The following is a 16315-nucleotide window of genomic DNA, read 5'->3' as shown; positions in this document are numbered from 1 at the left end:
TGGGTACCTGACCTTGACAATTCTAGTACAGTGACGACTGAAACACCATTTGACATCAATGAAAGTTTGGATGCCTTACAGGAACTGAACAACTTTCGAGAAGCTCAGAGCAACGTCCAGAAGAATCAGAATGTCACTGGAGAAGTGAAGGATGCACCAGCAACTCCTGGTTGGATCCACAAGATTGGTGAACAAGTCCAGGAGAAAATAATGTACAAGAAATAATTCAGGCCATCTTACAGGGTGCCTGCACCTGTCCTGGATGTTGAAGGTATGACAGCTGTACTTCTACCATGCCTTGCTTGTTTAAAAAACAAGAGGTTTGTGTCAATAGATCTCATTAAACCATACTATGTGGCTGGTTCTACACAGTAGGCCAAGAGGGCTACTAGGTAGTTACATAACTCTTCTCACTACCCTGCAGGAAGTCCTGATGGAAGCTTTCAATGATGAAGGTTCTTCTCCCCTTCAGAGGACAGCTAACGCTGAAGTATCACTTCTTTCTGTTACATCAACAAACTCCTTGCAAACCATGCACAGAAACGAATTTCAATAAAAAAAGACAAAGAAGGTGTCTACCGCAATTACCACAAGTCTACTCCCAGTTCTCCAAAAATACAGAGCTGTCAAAAATAAATCTAACAGCCTACGCTACTTCATCAATTTCAACAACTTCTCTTTGGATTCATCTGGCCCACCACCACTGCCGCCAGAGGTAGATTGCGTGAATGATACATTTGGCCGAAAAAGACATACCTTATCCCTCTTTGGGTATACATTTGAATTAACATTTGAATTACAATTTCATTACTTTACCTTTGGATTGGTTTGTGACAGTGTCCATTCAGAATCAAGAAAAAAGACCATCTCCCAGAATGCTCTGGTGTTGAACTAGTAAACTTGGTTTTCAAACCCTAATCTTCATCACACAAAGTGCATAGAGACCTTTCCAAGGCGAAAATTTCTGCTGTTCCAGTTCCTGATAGAAATGTTTGAAGGTATCCTATGATATATGTGGTCCCACTGAATTGATACAAGTTCCATATGTATTTAACATTTCTCTGAGTGATTTCATTACCCCTAGTTCTGTCTTTGATGACTCAAACATTGATATAGTTCATGAAAATACTAGATGATATACAGCATTCAATTATTTTTAATGATAACAAGATGTATGAGGAAACAGCTAATTATGATGAAGTGTTCTGTTTTCACCATTAAGGTCACCCTTTCCTGCATAAAATAAGTACTCCATGTGCACTATTTAATTACACACAATGGGAACACTGCCCTACACCACCGAAGGGTAGCTCAAAATTATTTGCACAGAAGGTTGCATATTTTTTAGATCATAATACAGCTGACCGAGAGTCTTATTTTTACAAATTAACACCCTCACAGGTTCAAAAAACTATGCTCACTTGCACTAAGCTGATATATTCTGCATCCTTTATTTCCCAGCAATAAGTACAAGGGTTTGATGTTTGGAAAGACAAAACCATTCGGGGAAGTAAAGACTGACAGGTTCAGGGAATCAAGGCTTTATTTAGAGCATGCCTTATACCACCGCAAATGATTTTCCTGAACAAAACTGTGCAGCAAACATCCTGTATTGGCTTGGCTAAGATATACGATTTTAATACATCAAACATTCCCACATTTGCACTATTGTGAGCTGGCAAAAATTCACAAATTACACAGAGGAAACATTGGACATAGTGCTTCATAATGGCTCATACAATTCTTTAATCACCAATCAAAGGGGATGGTTAGTGTGGCCATTAGCTACTAACAGATGTCAGAATAGTAGTTGGTACAAGTGGATTATATCCTCATGGGATGCAGTCTTTTTGCCTGTACCGCAGGGTGATGAGACTGCCTACTGGCCCTCCTTTGTAAATCAGTGTAGTTTGTTATACCTTGAATCCCCTCAAAACATTCAGAGTGTGAGGTGTGTGCGTGTGTGTGTGTGTGTGTGTGTGTGTGTGTGTGTGTGTGTGCAGTAGAGGTAGGTGTGGTAGGTAGGTCTGTTTGTTTTGTAGTACGTATCCCAGGCTTGGAGTGTCACATTTCAAGTGTATCTCTAGACGATGGCTTGCCATGATAGGCAGTGCAGATATCAATGTGACTTTTTATCTTCTTCCCCTGCATGTTCCTGCACTGCTCAGCCATCTCTCTCTCCAGGCCACAAGTAGCATGTTATTGAAGGACTGTATCAATCTGAATCTACAATACCCCTATTACAATATGGTTCACATCACCATAGGAACAGAACAGTCATAGCATTATGGACTCTTTTTTTTCAAGAGAATAAAGTGCTGCACCAATTCTGAGGGGGTGGTTGGGCCACCTACAGAGAATATAATCTGACCCTGCATGCCAGACAAATGTGGTTACCTTGAATTCCAGTGGAAACCACACCAAATCAGCCAGGAAAAGACTGCATTTGTGACAGCAAGCTTGGCTGTCCTCCTGTCAAGCCTTTACCCTTCACCAGATGGGATCAGACTTGAAAGACTGAAGCTAAATCTTGTATCTCTATGAACTAGAGGCAATAAAGTAGTTGGCCGCTGTGAGTGTTAGGAACCTACCTGCTAGCTCAAAGAAGCAACGCTTGGCTGCTGGTGTGCTAGATTGAGGAACATCGTGGCCATGGAGTGTCAAAGATACCAAGACTTTGTACTGCTTTTTAAGACCTCAGTGTATGATACCTACTGCTAGGAGATCTCTGACAAGGGACCCAAACTCACTCAACTGACAAAGAGCTGGTGTGTGTCAACCGAAGACAGTAAACCTCTTACTCTCCAACTAAGTAGATTGCTTTCCTGACACACTGCCATTACCCCTAAGCTTGTAACTATAGGAAGATCATCCATTAGGAGGGAGTGCCTTGGTGAACAGGTGGTAGTAATTACGCTATTTAAATACCAATACAGTAGGGTTTGAAATTTAACAGGTAAGAGAAACTGTTGCTATTAACCCGCTGTGTCCCTAATGAAAGACATTTTTACTGCACTCTTGTATGATTTATCAGTCACAGCAGTGCCTGGACATTATATTTATTGAAGGCCTTTCTGGTGCTACCTGTATCACATTCTACTTTACGCCCTGCTGAAAGTAAGCTTTGTCTTTTCGCCATTGTTAACACCTTGGAATCAAACTGAGACAGAAGTCTCAGTATTCGTTAATGCCTCCTGTATTACTTTTCATGTGGTTCCAGGCATAAGAGGCAATACTAGTTACAATGTTTGCTCAGTTAGTCAGAGTCCCCTGTGCCTCGGAGAACTGATCCTAAAGCCACAAAGACAAATTATAAAAACATGTACCAGAAGAAATTGTTTGAAATACTCATTCAGGTGCATTTTTTGGTAATTTATATCGGAGCATCCAGGCTGCATAATGTACTCTGCTGACAAAGACATCAGAGAGTTAGACCACTTAGATGCCCTTGGGTTGAACCCTAGACAAAGGAGGGAGCAATAGCCCAGCATCAATTGTATACTTTTAGATACTGTAGACCACAGATCTGGGAACCTGAATGTTACTCAGGAAAGATGGAAGTGGCTGAAAGGGAGGTGGTTCTTGCTATAAAAATGTTGGGAGTGCTACACAAATGAGGAGAGCTCACATTATCTGGTCAAAATCGGAGACAGGGAGGACAATCTGAACCACTCTCTCTCTAGAGAACAAAACAACTGATCTCACAGAACTGCATAATATCTAGGCTTAAAGTTATTTGCAGGAAATTTTACTCCAAGAGCAAAGCTTGCTGCTAACGTCTAGAGTGACCTGCAGGTCTTGAACTCAATTCTGCCTTACCCAGGTAAGCCTTTTCTCCTTACAAGGTCGATAAGTACAGCACTTTTAGGCTGAAAAATGCAGAAATACCAGTTAACTACAGCTTTTCACAATAACAACAAATGAGGTATGAAGAGCTATAGAAAAATACATTTCATGCACATTTGCATGTCGGGCAGACCAAAACATAAAAGTCATGGTGAAGGGAACTGTCAACTTATGTTTTTCTGTACTTTCTACCTGCCAGTCTGGCAAGTGAAGTCTGCCACCCTCTAATAGATGGTTTAGTGCATACAGATGCGTAAAATACAATATGTTTGCAAGTGGCTGCCTGCCTCACGCAACTTTAGCATCTGTTTGTGCCCCAACCCCACTGAAAACCTAGAAATACTTGGTATTTCGATAACAGAGAGCATCAAGGAAATATGTGGAAGCCTTCCACACTAACCTGCTTGCCCAAGGAAGTCAGAAATGGGAACAAATATTTTTTTTTTATAAAAATGTACCTTACGCCAGCTCTCCAGAAAAATCTGTCATGACGAGAGACGTGTGTCTTCCGCCAATAGATTGTATTAAATTGTGCATTTATAAACAATAACCCCTAAAGAACGAAATGAAAAAATACTTGCATAATTTAGTTTTGTCATGCTCGGAGTACGAACAAATCCTTAATTGGTCCAAAATGTGTTGGTCTGCTTCAGAAATAACAGAAGGTAACAAGTAACGCTATTACAATGTTTTTCTTTAAAACAATCTTCATTAAATGTGGCACAATGGAACTGCACAACCTAATAAGAATTTTTGGGAAGCTGGACAAAGGAGTAGACAAACATTAGGGCAGTGATGAGGTATATGAGAACCCTTTGAAATTGATCTATAATGTCAATAGAGAATACTCCTGCCTCACCTTTTCTTGATGTAAATTGATAAAAGGTGCTAACTGTATCTACTTGTTAGGGTATTGTGGTATTGTGGTATTGTTGCTGCCCGAACTCTTTGTAACTGTTCATTTTAAAACTAAAATCATAACTCACCAGCATGCTTCTTGAGAGTTTGTATTTTCTCAAAAGTTTGACTTGCTTCAGATTGAGTCTGCAGCTCTTTGCTTCCTGTTTAAGTAACTTCTGAATGTGAGTGGTGATTTTCATCTTAGGTTTGAGGCGCACGGTATGGTTACCAGGAACAAGGCTCTCGAAGCAATACGGGCAAATCCCTTCATCTGTGGCTTTACCTTTCAGTTCTGCAAGAGGAGGGTCCAGAATAAAAATACTTTACACATTTCAGTAAACAAGATTAGTTTGAAAAAGGTTCATTATACTGTTTCATCATTAAAAGTGTCATTTTATCAAAGAAAATAATCGGAAACAGAGCACTTCTCATGGACAGCGAGTGAAGTTCTTGATAAATATCAAAATAAAAGATGACATGACAACAGTTCAGCTCGATACAAAAATACAACCTAATCGTGAAAATCACAATCTAAAAAAAAATTTAATTGACAAGTTATGTTAATATAAAAAGTTTGCTGAACACAAATTTGAATACCTCAAAGGCTATAAGATGTATAACAATTACACTTTATAATTAACACAACATTTTGGTAGATCAATATGGGTACCAAGTGAACCCACGCCAAGGATGGCGCTATCCGCTAATATTAGCCTTTTAGCCCACATTACATTGTATGGCTTTGTAAGTCCATCATTTTAATGATAAATGAAAGACTGAAAGCATCACACATGACCACCTAGCAATATTAAAAGTGATACTGCCTAGTTTCTCTACTGTCCAACATAACAGGTACTTGGTCGGAGACAGATGTTTGGACTCCAAAGCAATCCATGGTAACTTGAGCAAACTCTCAAATTCTAGCTCACATTAGGCAGTGTGACTGTTCATACTAGATACTGATAATTCACATGTGAGCCAACATTCATCGTATCAGGTGCAGCTGCTTTACTCAAAAATATGAGGTTATCAGCCAAGCCCTAAGGTAAAAGGTCAAGTAGGTAGAACGCTTAACAGACTATGGCCTCAACTACAAGTTCCATGGTGTAGGATGCAATATCTATTGCAGCCAACATCACAGAGGCCGTAACACAAACCAGACCACTTAATCAAGCCCACAGCCAACTGGGAGAACTCTGCGTGTCGAGACTCTACAGTGCGGGCTTCCTAGTAATGAATGGCAGGTCCGCAGGCGACACTCCGCCAAATTGGTCTTGGTCAAATGGCAGCAAATATTCCCATCTGGACTATACCATCTGCAACGCTGACCCGAAAGCGACCACAGGCCCCAGGTTATCTCTCTCAACACAAGGCCAGGGACTCATAAACCAGCACCCCCAACCTGTCAGGGAATATACACCGAAAATCTAAAGCGACTGAAGTGGAGCGACGATACCGGCCCTAGAATTTTACAAGTGTGCATGGATTTCATAAAAGGCGGTAACAATCTAGATGCCTCACCGATCGCTACATGGACAATGCTCTGCTCCCATCTGACCAGCAGTTTTCCAGCTAAAACGCAGGTTCATAGCAGAACTCAGTCTCGTAAGTTTGTAGCATCTTTAAAAACAAAACCGCTTAAAAAAGAAAAAAACAACGCGCTACGGCTACTCGTTAAACACCCTGGGAACAGTGCGATCTTAAACACATATCACAGGACCCAAAATCTTTTAGGATGGCTATACCAAGGACAAGCAGACCCATGAAAATCAATTCTAGTGTAATCTTGTGTGGGAGAATAAGAGCAAAAACTCAAGGAAATTCTGGGCCCTAATCAATCATTCAAACTAGAGTTTTTCAAGCTTTGGAACTGCAAATATTCAAGAAGCAGAATGGGTTAATTACCTTACGGACCACTTCAAGTCACAAGCCCATCTAGATTCTGCAGGACATGGATCGCAAGGAGAAACGGGCACCGGTCTCAGCACCAAAGGGTGTACCCCCACTGAGCCAACACACCTGTCTGACGAGGCTTACCAGGTGCCCGAAGACAGGGTCATCATCGCAGTGACAAAGGCTAGACAAGACGGAGCACCCGGGCCCAACGGCATCCCACAAAACCTTTTTAAAATCGGACATAATCTTTTGGTCTGGATTGTTAACAAATCTTTTTAACTATGCATTGAGAACTGCAACAATCCCAGACTCATGGCGGGGTGCAATAATTCACCCTATTTATAAATCTGGTTCGCGTGCTGTCCCCAATAATTACAGACTCATAGCCCTTTTGGATATTGAGGCAAAACACTACGCAGGGCTCCTTTTGGAGGACCTAAGGCATTGGGCAAAAGATCATAACCGGGTGCTAATGAACCAAACTGGGTTCACTGCCAACTCAGGGACCATGCCCAATTTATTAGCGGTGTCATCCATTGTCGACAAAGCCCTCTCTACATCTAGGTTTGTGTTCTGTTGCTTTGTCGACTTCAAAGCCGCCTTCGATAGGGTCCCTAGGGAGGCGCTTTGGGAAAAGCTGAATAAGTGGGGAATCCCAGACAAAGTATTGAATGCAATCATTCAACTGCACTCACATACCTGGGTTCGAATAAAGTTAGGGCCCGGCACGCATCTATCTAGTGAAAAATTTCAACAACGAAAGGCGTTAAGCAGGGATGCGTGCTGGCCCCTCTCCTTTTCAACCTGTTCATGGCCGACTTATCTAGCACCTTGGATGATGTTAACAGCCACCCGCCAAAGGTAAGAGATACAGCATTAAGTAATCTCCTATATGCCGACGATCTGGTGCTGTTCAGCCTCACAAGGGTGAGGTTGCAAAGGCTTCTTGACACATTGCTGCAATATACGATTAAGAACCAATTAGAAGTCAACACGAAGAAAACCCAGGTAGTTCCGTTTGGGAAGAACCGATATGCCAGCGGCGGATGGTCATTTAATAACAATAGCCTCGCCACAGGCAAGTCGTATAAATATCTGGGGGTCCATTTAGACTCCAGGGGTAACCTCACAAAGTAGCGTGATGAGATAGCGGTCAAAGCAACAATGATCGCGGTGTCATGGACTAAGCTTTCGAAAAATCTGTCAGGTCCCACTTTGTCACCCCTTCTGGAAGTCCTGAATGCGAAAATTGGCCCTACCCTGTTGTATGGCATAGGGATATTCAAGGGCAAACTGAACAGTTCTAAATCAGCATACGATCAAAATTTATAAAAAGGTTCTTCAGTTGCCATACTCTGCTTCCCCTCCACAGATTAGATTAGAGATGGGGTTATTGAACTATGATGCTTCCAGTATTGGGGTATTTCTTAATCTTTGCCACAAACTAAGACAATCCAACCCGGGCACACTAGAGTCCCTAGTCTGGCAGGAAATAAGTGAGAAAAACCCAGGAGGAACATTTGGCCGTCTTTTAGGTTTAAAACATTTTTATTAAGGCATAACATAGGAAAAAAGGAACAAGGAGGGGAGGGGTATGTGGATTACAAAAGAATACAAGGCATAAGTGGTCAAAGCCTGGTGATAGACAGTGGCAGTAGCATAGGAAGTTCCGTTGGAGGAAGGCTTGGCGTGTCCGCCACTGTCGGTAAAGCTGAAAGTTAAAAGAAAGGGAAAGCAATAAATTGAACCTCCCTCCCTCCCTGAACCCCTCCCCCCAACACCCTCAACTCCTCCCCAAACTCCCCACCCAACTTTCCCCCGTCCAGTGCTTGGGTTATCTATACACCCTGCCCCCCCACCCCACCCCCCCCTCATGAGCCCCCATTCGTTGTTTGTTTAAGCAATCGGGTCTGTGGGAGGTGTTAGTCTCAGGAGTCTAAGGTATCTCGGACAGGTAAGTTCTCTAAATTCTGTGGTCAATAGCGCATGAAAGGGTCGCCACAACTCATCAAATTGGTCCACGTCTCCCGCCACCATAAGCGATAGTTTTTCCATGCCCAGGACATGCCAGAATCTGTGGAGCTAACCCATGATGGAGGGGACTGTGGTGGTGCGCCAGTGTATCAGTATATTTTGGACCGCCGAACCCAGCGCTATCGCTATTTGCCGACCCCTGCGGGACTTCAGCGGGTACATTAGCTGATTCGGGAGGCCCAACAAAACGTACACCGGGAAGCGTGGCAATTCTACCTCAAAGTGAGCGTCCACCTCATCAATAACCTCCGTCCAGTAGTCCTTCAACAACGGGCAATCCCAAAGCACATGTGTGAGAGTCCCTGTCTACCCACAGTCCCTCCAACACGCCTTCCCAATGTTCCTATTCATTTCATGCAATCTCTCTGGGGTATAATATCAATATGTAGACACCTTTGTGAGTGTTTCGGTGAGCCCCGTGTGGTATGCCGAGTGTCTCGCGCGGTATGCAATCTGATCCCATTCCTTACGGCTGCGCGTCCTCCCCAGCTCTCGATTCCAGCGCTCCCTACCAGGATTATAAAAGTGAAATGGGGGAGGTTGCAGGAACTTATATAGGTCCGAGATCAGCTTAGCGTCAGAGGTGCGAGTCACCAAGCACCTCTCATACGGCTTCAACTGGCGATCTGCTGTGTCGCGTACCTGCGGCTGAAGCGCCCAATGTCTAACCTGCATGTACCTCATCCACCCTGTTTTGGCCAGTTGGTATTCCTGCCTAAGGTGCTGAAAGGGGACCACCCCCTCCGTGTCATACATATGGAAGAGCGCACGGCAGCCCGCTGCTCTCCAGTGCGTAAATGCGCCCGGTTCTAGACCTGGTGTGAAATCAGGGTTCTCTGCTATCGGCGTGAATGGCGAGGGGAACGTGGTGAGATCGTGAACTTCATTAACAGCATCCCACACTCTCATGGGGACTCGCGTGACAAAGGAAGCGTACAGATTGGGGGGGCGGTGGATCAGTCGCAAGAATGGTATCTCCTGTAAGGGACGCCCAGCTACCGCTTGGTCTTGAAAGAGCCAATTCTTGTCGGATTCCCATTTGCTCCATTCCACCAGGTAGCGCAACTGCGCTGCCTGAAAGTATTTCCGGAGATCTGGGATGCCAAGACCTCCCGCCTCCGGGGCCAGTGTGGAGAGAACCTTCTTCATTCTCGGCTTGCGGCCCTGCCAGATGAAACGTGCAATATCTGCTTGCGTCTGTCTAATCCATCCCGTAGGCGGCTGGAGCGGCAAGGCCCGAAAGAGATACAAAATCTGGGGCAAGACCGTCATCTTGACCGCAGCTATTCTGCCAAGCCAGGACAACATCCCTTTACCCCAGCGGCCCAACTCCTCCGTGATTTTCTTGCCCAGGGCTGCGTAATTGGCCGTCACCATTGCTGGTAACGTCGGTGCTAACAGAATCCCCAGGTAAGGTACTAAGGACGATGACCACTGCATAGGAAAAAGCCTCTGCAGGTCTCTTCTCGTATCCGCTGCCAGGGACACATCTAGGGCCGCTGACTTGCCCATGTTCATCTTAAAGCCCGCCACTTTCGAAAAGTCATCCAGCTCCTTAATGCATGCAGGGAGGGCCCTCATCGGGTCATCCAGGGTCAATAGGACATCGTCCGCATAGAGACTAACCGTGTGGACATATTGTCCCATCTTTACCCCTATCGCATCCGGGTTTTGGCGAATCCTCTGGGCAAACGGCTCCATGTATAGGGCAAAGAGAAGTGGGGAAAGCGGGCACCCTTGTCTAGTGCCCCTTTCTATCTCGAAGCTGCGGGAGCTACAGCCATTAACTCTAACTGCAGCCGATGGGGATTTGTAGCAATTAAAAATCATCGAGCAGAACTTCTCTCCGACACCCATCTTCCTTAGCACCTGTTCAAGATAGGGCCAATGAACGCGGTCAAATGCTTTCTCCGCATCCACCGCTAGCAGCATTCTTTCTCCTGGGATCCGTGAGGCCTTCTCCAAGACGTGCACCACCCTCTTGGTATTATCAACTGTTTGTCGTCCTGGGACAAAACCAGCCTGATCAGCCTCTACCAGGCCTGGCAGATGTAGAGCTAGTCTGGACGCCAAAATCCCAGTGTAGAGCTTTAGGTCAACATTCAGGAGCGAGATTGGCCTGTACGAGCCACAGAGGGTCCGGTCCTTCCCTGGTTTCGGAATGACCGATACCGTTGCTCTCAGTAGGTCCGGCGGGATAGCCCCCGGTGCAGAGAAAGAGTTGAGAAGGCGTGCAAGGATAGGTGCCACAACCGGGCAAAAGGTCTTATAAAACAGGGACGTATAACCGTCCGGGCCCGGGGCCTTCCCATGCTTGAGCCTGGAGATGGCGGCGATCACCTCATCCACGTGAATATTAAGTTCCAGGTGCTCCGCTTGTGCCGGGGTCAGGGCCGGGACGGCCACTGACTCCAGGTAGTCCGCTGTATCTTGCGGCAAAGGGGGCTCCCCTGTGTAGAGGTCTTCATAGAACCTACAGAACACCTCCGCTGCATCCTCAGAGACAGCCACCCCATCAGAGTCCAACAGTTCCTTGACCGAGTTCCGCTGATGCGCCACACGAAGCCTATTCGCCAGAAGTTTGCCGCATCTGTCCTCCCCGTGTAAAACGCATGTTTCAGGCGCAGCGCCGCGTATTCTGCCCTGTCCATATCTCTGCGCTGATAAGAGTTTCCTAGCTGCCTTCAGCTGTTTCCATATCCTAGGGCTCCTGTACGGCGATGTACATGCTCCAGTTCTCTAACTTTGGAAGTCAGCTCCTCCCTCTTGCGCCGTCTCTCCCTATTCTCTGCCGAGGAGATAGAAATAAACTCCCCCCTCAGGACCGCTTTCAGCGCCGCCCACTGTGTCGCCAGCGATGTGTCCAAATTGTTGTTATGTGTTTGATACTCCCGGATCAACTCCTCAATGTGTTTCACTACAGATTTCTTGTGTAACAGGGTGTCCCTAAGACGCCAGACCCCACGGGAGGGGGAGACCGGCGGCAACACAAATGTACCCGCAACCGGCGCGTGGTCTGATAATGAGAGGACCCCTATGTCCGCCGTCGTAGCAGAGGCACACATTGGTCCGCTGACCAGCAAGTGGTCTAGCCTCGCATATGTCCGGTGCGCGTGCGAATAATAAGAATAGTTCCTATCCGTGGGGTGCAGCGTGCGCCAAAGGTCATGCAGGTCCAGATCAGCGAGCCGAGCCTTCCCTGCCTGTGAAAGTTCCCCAGTTTGCGGGTTTCTCTGTGCGGATCTATCAAGTGTGGAATCAAAAACCATGTTCAGGTCCCCCCCTAAAATGATGTGTCTGTCCGGGGAGGCCGTCACGTCCACCACTGCCGAGTCTAGAAAACGTTCCTGGTGTTCGTTCGGGCTATACAAGGAGCCAATGGAAAACGTCATGCCCCCCAGCTTGAGTCGGTACGGCAACAGCCTCCCCTTCTGTTCTGCGAGTTTGTACAGCACCTCCCCCCTGAAGTAACTCGATATCAATATGGCTACCCCCGCCTTTTTAGAAGTAGTGGAGGAGAAGAGCTGCGTGGGAAATTTGCGAGAGCGCAGCCTATGACAGTCTTGTGCTAACAAGTGGGTTTCCTGCAGGAGACAGATGTCCGCTTGTGTTCCCTCCAACAGAGACAAAATTGCCCTTCTTTTAACTGGATTGTTTAATCCCTTAACATTAAGGGTCACTACTTTAAGTGTCGCCATGTTCGTGAAAGCCAGTGTGCGCTAAGCAGCTGAAGGACTGGGTTCTTTAAGACCCAGCGGTGCCAGGGCACAACACCTGAAACCTTCGTGGGTAACCTGCTCCGGCGTACGAATCACAGAGACACGGGACACTTCCTTCGGCGTCAAAGATTCAAGGTTTATTTGCTGCAGGGAACACAGAAGTCACGACAAGTACACCACGTGCAACTTGGGGAGACTGCTTCAAATTGGTTCTGTGGATCGCTCCTTTTATACAGTTTTTACCCATAGAGTTACATTGAACACAAAAGTTTACAACCCGGTTCCCATCATTATCCCCCAGAGGGGTCGCTTTTGGTCACTTTGAAACACATGAGGTCCGGAACATAAGTGCGGAAACATTTGGCGGTTCCCAACTGTAAAAACCCATCTTCCCACCATTAGCGAATTCCAATCAGCAGTAAAATAGATCGAAATAGGAACAAAGACAGGTGCGAAGGAAGACGGAGACAGTGGGGAGATCGGAAAGGGTGTAAAAGGGGAGGTATCGGGAAACACGAGATACAGGCATCAAAGGGACGTGCCTAATGAGATGCACGGCTGAGACAATAAGTCCGTGCGGCAAGATGAGCCTCGAGCGGCACCATCTGCTTTACAGTAGCATCCCCCTCGTCATAAAGACACTTACAAAGAACATGTGTCTTCCGCAAATATCTTGGGAGTCCCAGGGTCGCGAAGCGGACAACGTCCGTTCGCTGGCTACTTGAGGGCAAGAGACAAAATGGATGCCGTATCTAAGATGGAACCCGTGGGTACAGATGACAAACCCACATAACAAACGAACGGTTTAAGTTAGCACAGCGAAACTGCGCACACTTACTAAACTCGTCATTTGCGGTTCATAGATACCAGACTCGACCATATTCGTACGAGTCAAAAACACCACTTACAATTGTCACGGAACCTCAGACGCTCCTTTTGCCCTCATGTAGGCAAGCACTAGTCGGAATCATATTCGATATTCATCAGACCATCGAGATGTTGCTGTAGCATAGCTCTGTCCAACCGAGTCCCCTTGGTAACAGGTGGTTGTCTCATACACGTTGTAGCACAGAGGCCACATAAGGCAGGACCACACTGCACACAAAGGCAACACGTGAACAGGAACACCACAACGACTCCGATGATCATCAGAATCTTCCAACCCCAAGTCGACATCAGGCCCCAAAACCATCCAAGTAGCGTCCAATCCCCTACATCCACGTGTATGGATTCGGAGATCTTATGCAACCTCGAGATGGCTTGATAGACAGTAGGGGCGTTATCTGGAATGAAAATGCAGCAGCTCGAATGGATCACCTTACATACCCCACCTCGATCTGCTAAGATGACATCTAAAACCATTCGGTTTTGTAACGTCATAAGTCTATCCGCCTGAAGTTCTGCGGTGATATTACCAAGGGCACTGGCAGTAATATTAGCTGTCGATTCTACCACCCGAGTCAACTGTCTCAGGTTCCTACTATTAACCATAGGTCCCCAAAACGGGAGGAAACCCTTGAAAAAGTCTCCTGCCTCTTGACCGGCAGTATCCTCTTCGCTAATTACGCCTCGCACAACTCTAGTCTTATGATAATCGGCATCTACAGTGAACGTCGGAGGCAACAAATTTGCAATGAAACATGAGCCCATGAAGTCAGCGGGCAACCATGCATATGCACGATCATAGCAGATAAAGTATGTACCCTTGGCAACAAGGAACACAGGGGACGAGACCATCGGCAGTATGTAATTTTCAGTGCAAGCACTTGCTCCAAGTCGGGCTTGCGATCTTCGGCCACGACCCATGAGACAAAAATTACCAGTGTGGGGTACGACCCATATCGGAGGCGAGCTTTTAAGATGTTTTCGCTAGTGAACGCACTATATTCACCTCTACTTAGGACCCTATAGGCCTGTATCTCTTCTTCGGGAATAAGCGAGGGATCATAGATATCACTATCTAAATCCTCTATTGCTATCGACAAAGGTTTTTGATACGAGGTAGGACCAGAGTAGGGGGAACGTGGTTCTCGAATGGGGTGGAAACCCAGTGCGCTTCGAAACATTGTTTGAAATGCTCGAGCTGACCCTTGGGAACTATACGGTAACACCAGATATGGAATTCCCTTATCCGTAGTATGTGGCATCAACCCACACACCCAACAATTAGTAGTGTTAACCACTAACTGATGCTGATGAAGGAGCTGAATAAAGGAATTGTTGCGGAATTCTACACGTCTAGCCTGTTCGTGTTCCGGTAACATGTGAAAGGAATGGGGAGAAACAGTGGAGGTAAGTTTAGGGTCAGGAGTAGGAGTAGGTGTAGCAGAAGGTAAGAAGTAAGACATCGTATAATACACCCCACCCGCCAATAATGCAGAAGCAGTCAAGAACAATACAAACAGTTGGAATATAAAACATTTGGTACGACTGAGTTGCTGCAGCTTGAATCTGTGAACCTGAGCTCCCTCCAAATCATTCAGCTTCGAGAATGCCATTCCCTACGACCGTCCGCAACGTTTCTTGACGCACTTCGTTCTGTGTAGCAATAGTCAATCCCTAGGAGTTCCCAGGAACCGACGGCCTTTAACCTAGCGTCAAGACCTACTATCCAGAAGGAAGTACGCGCGCGGCCCTACGGCCTTCAATGCACAGTATGTATATATGCAAAAACAAAGTCTCTCAGCTGTGGAAGCAAAAAGTACAAGGAATGAAGCTCAATATATATATATATACAAAATAATCACAGTAATATGAATGTTCAAAACTGATCACGGAAAACGGGATAATGCAGTTGTCAATACAGCAAAGCAGGATCTTTTATTTGTCCTTAGTGCGAGATCGCAAAAAGTATCGGGTTTTCCCAGGACGTGTCTGCTCGTCAAACAAAGGATCCGTCGAAGAGACAGCGTCCTGCTGATCAGTTGAGTGTTCTGGTCTTGAGTCTTTTGATGCTAATTGTTCAACAGTGTCTTTCTGCTGCGCTGAGGATTCTCCAACAGGCTGTGCGTCGCTAAAAGGCACAAACGCCGGCAATGTTTCTGTTTCAGATGACGCAATGCCTCTCCTTACCCACGGGTCTGCCGGCAAAGGAATGGGGACTCTTTTGGTGTGGGTGGCATGCACCCAATTCTTACGTCCCTCGAGACGAACGGCAGTCCTCGTGGCCAGGAGCACTTGATAGGGTCCAGTAAACCTCGGGTCCAGGTTATTCTTGCGTGAAAAATTTCTCGTCACCACCCAGTCTCCGGGCTGGAGCTGGTGGCCTGGACCCTCCGTCTGCGTCGGCAATGCGTCGTAAACCTGTTGGTGAATTAACCTCAGTTTAGCAGTCAAGTCATGTAGATAATCGATCAACATTGGGTACTCAAGATCAGAGAACATTCCTGGCCTAGGAACCCCCCACACATTCGCAGGACGGCCGAACACTATTTCATAGGGACTGAGCCCTACTCGGGAGTGTACAGTCGCCCTAGTTGACAGTAATGCCAAAGGTAAAGCGTCAGGCCACGAAAGACCAGTCGTAGCCTGAATCTTCGCTAACTTTAGTTTAAGGGTGCCGTTGTACCCTTCAACCAATCCAGCTGACTGGGGATGATTGGCGCTGTGGAATTTCTGATTAATTCCAAGGCCCTTACACACACTCTTCATCACACTACCCACAAACTCACTTCCGTTATCTGACCACACGACTCTAGGCATTCCATACCGAGGAAAATATTCCTTCAGTAGGATTTTCGCAGTAGACAAAGCAGTATTGTCTTTGAGAGGATAGGCCTCGATCCATCGGGAGAATGCGCAAACCACAACTAAAACGTATTTCAGGTTATTGCATCGCTCCATATGGATGAAGTCCAATTGAATCACCTCAAAGGGGAATGAAGGGGGAGCAAAACTGCCAGGAAGAGTTGGGGTTCCTT

The 16315-nt window shown here is 46.2% G+C and overlaps 1 protein-coding gene across 1 annotated transcript in view; it reads right to left on the bottom strand.

Annotated features, from left to right (window-relative positions):
- The window catches only part of RMP24 (ribonuclease MRP subunit p24), a 263095-nt gene that overhangs the window by 167169 nt on the left and 79611 nt on the right, over window positions 1-16315 (bottom strand). Inside the window, exon 3 of the mRNA XM_086965529.1 lies at window positions 4833-5038. Within this exon, the coding sequence (XP_086821655.1) occupies window positions 4833-5038 (206 nt within the window). The remainder of the gene's footprint in view (window positions 1-4832; window positions 5039-16315) is intronic.

The sequence above is a fragment of the Lissotriton vulgaris genome, chromosome 4_1, assembly GCF_964263255.1.
Source record: "Lissotriton vulgaris chromosome 4_1, aLisVul1.2, whole genome shotgun sequence".
Taxonomy (NCBI): Eukaryota; Metazoa; Chordata; class Amphibia; order Caudata; family Salamandridae; genus Lissotriton; species Lissotriton vulgaris.
This window is presented reverse-complemented; position numbering and strand designations above follow the sequence as displayed.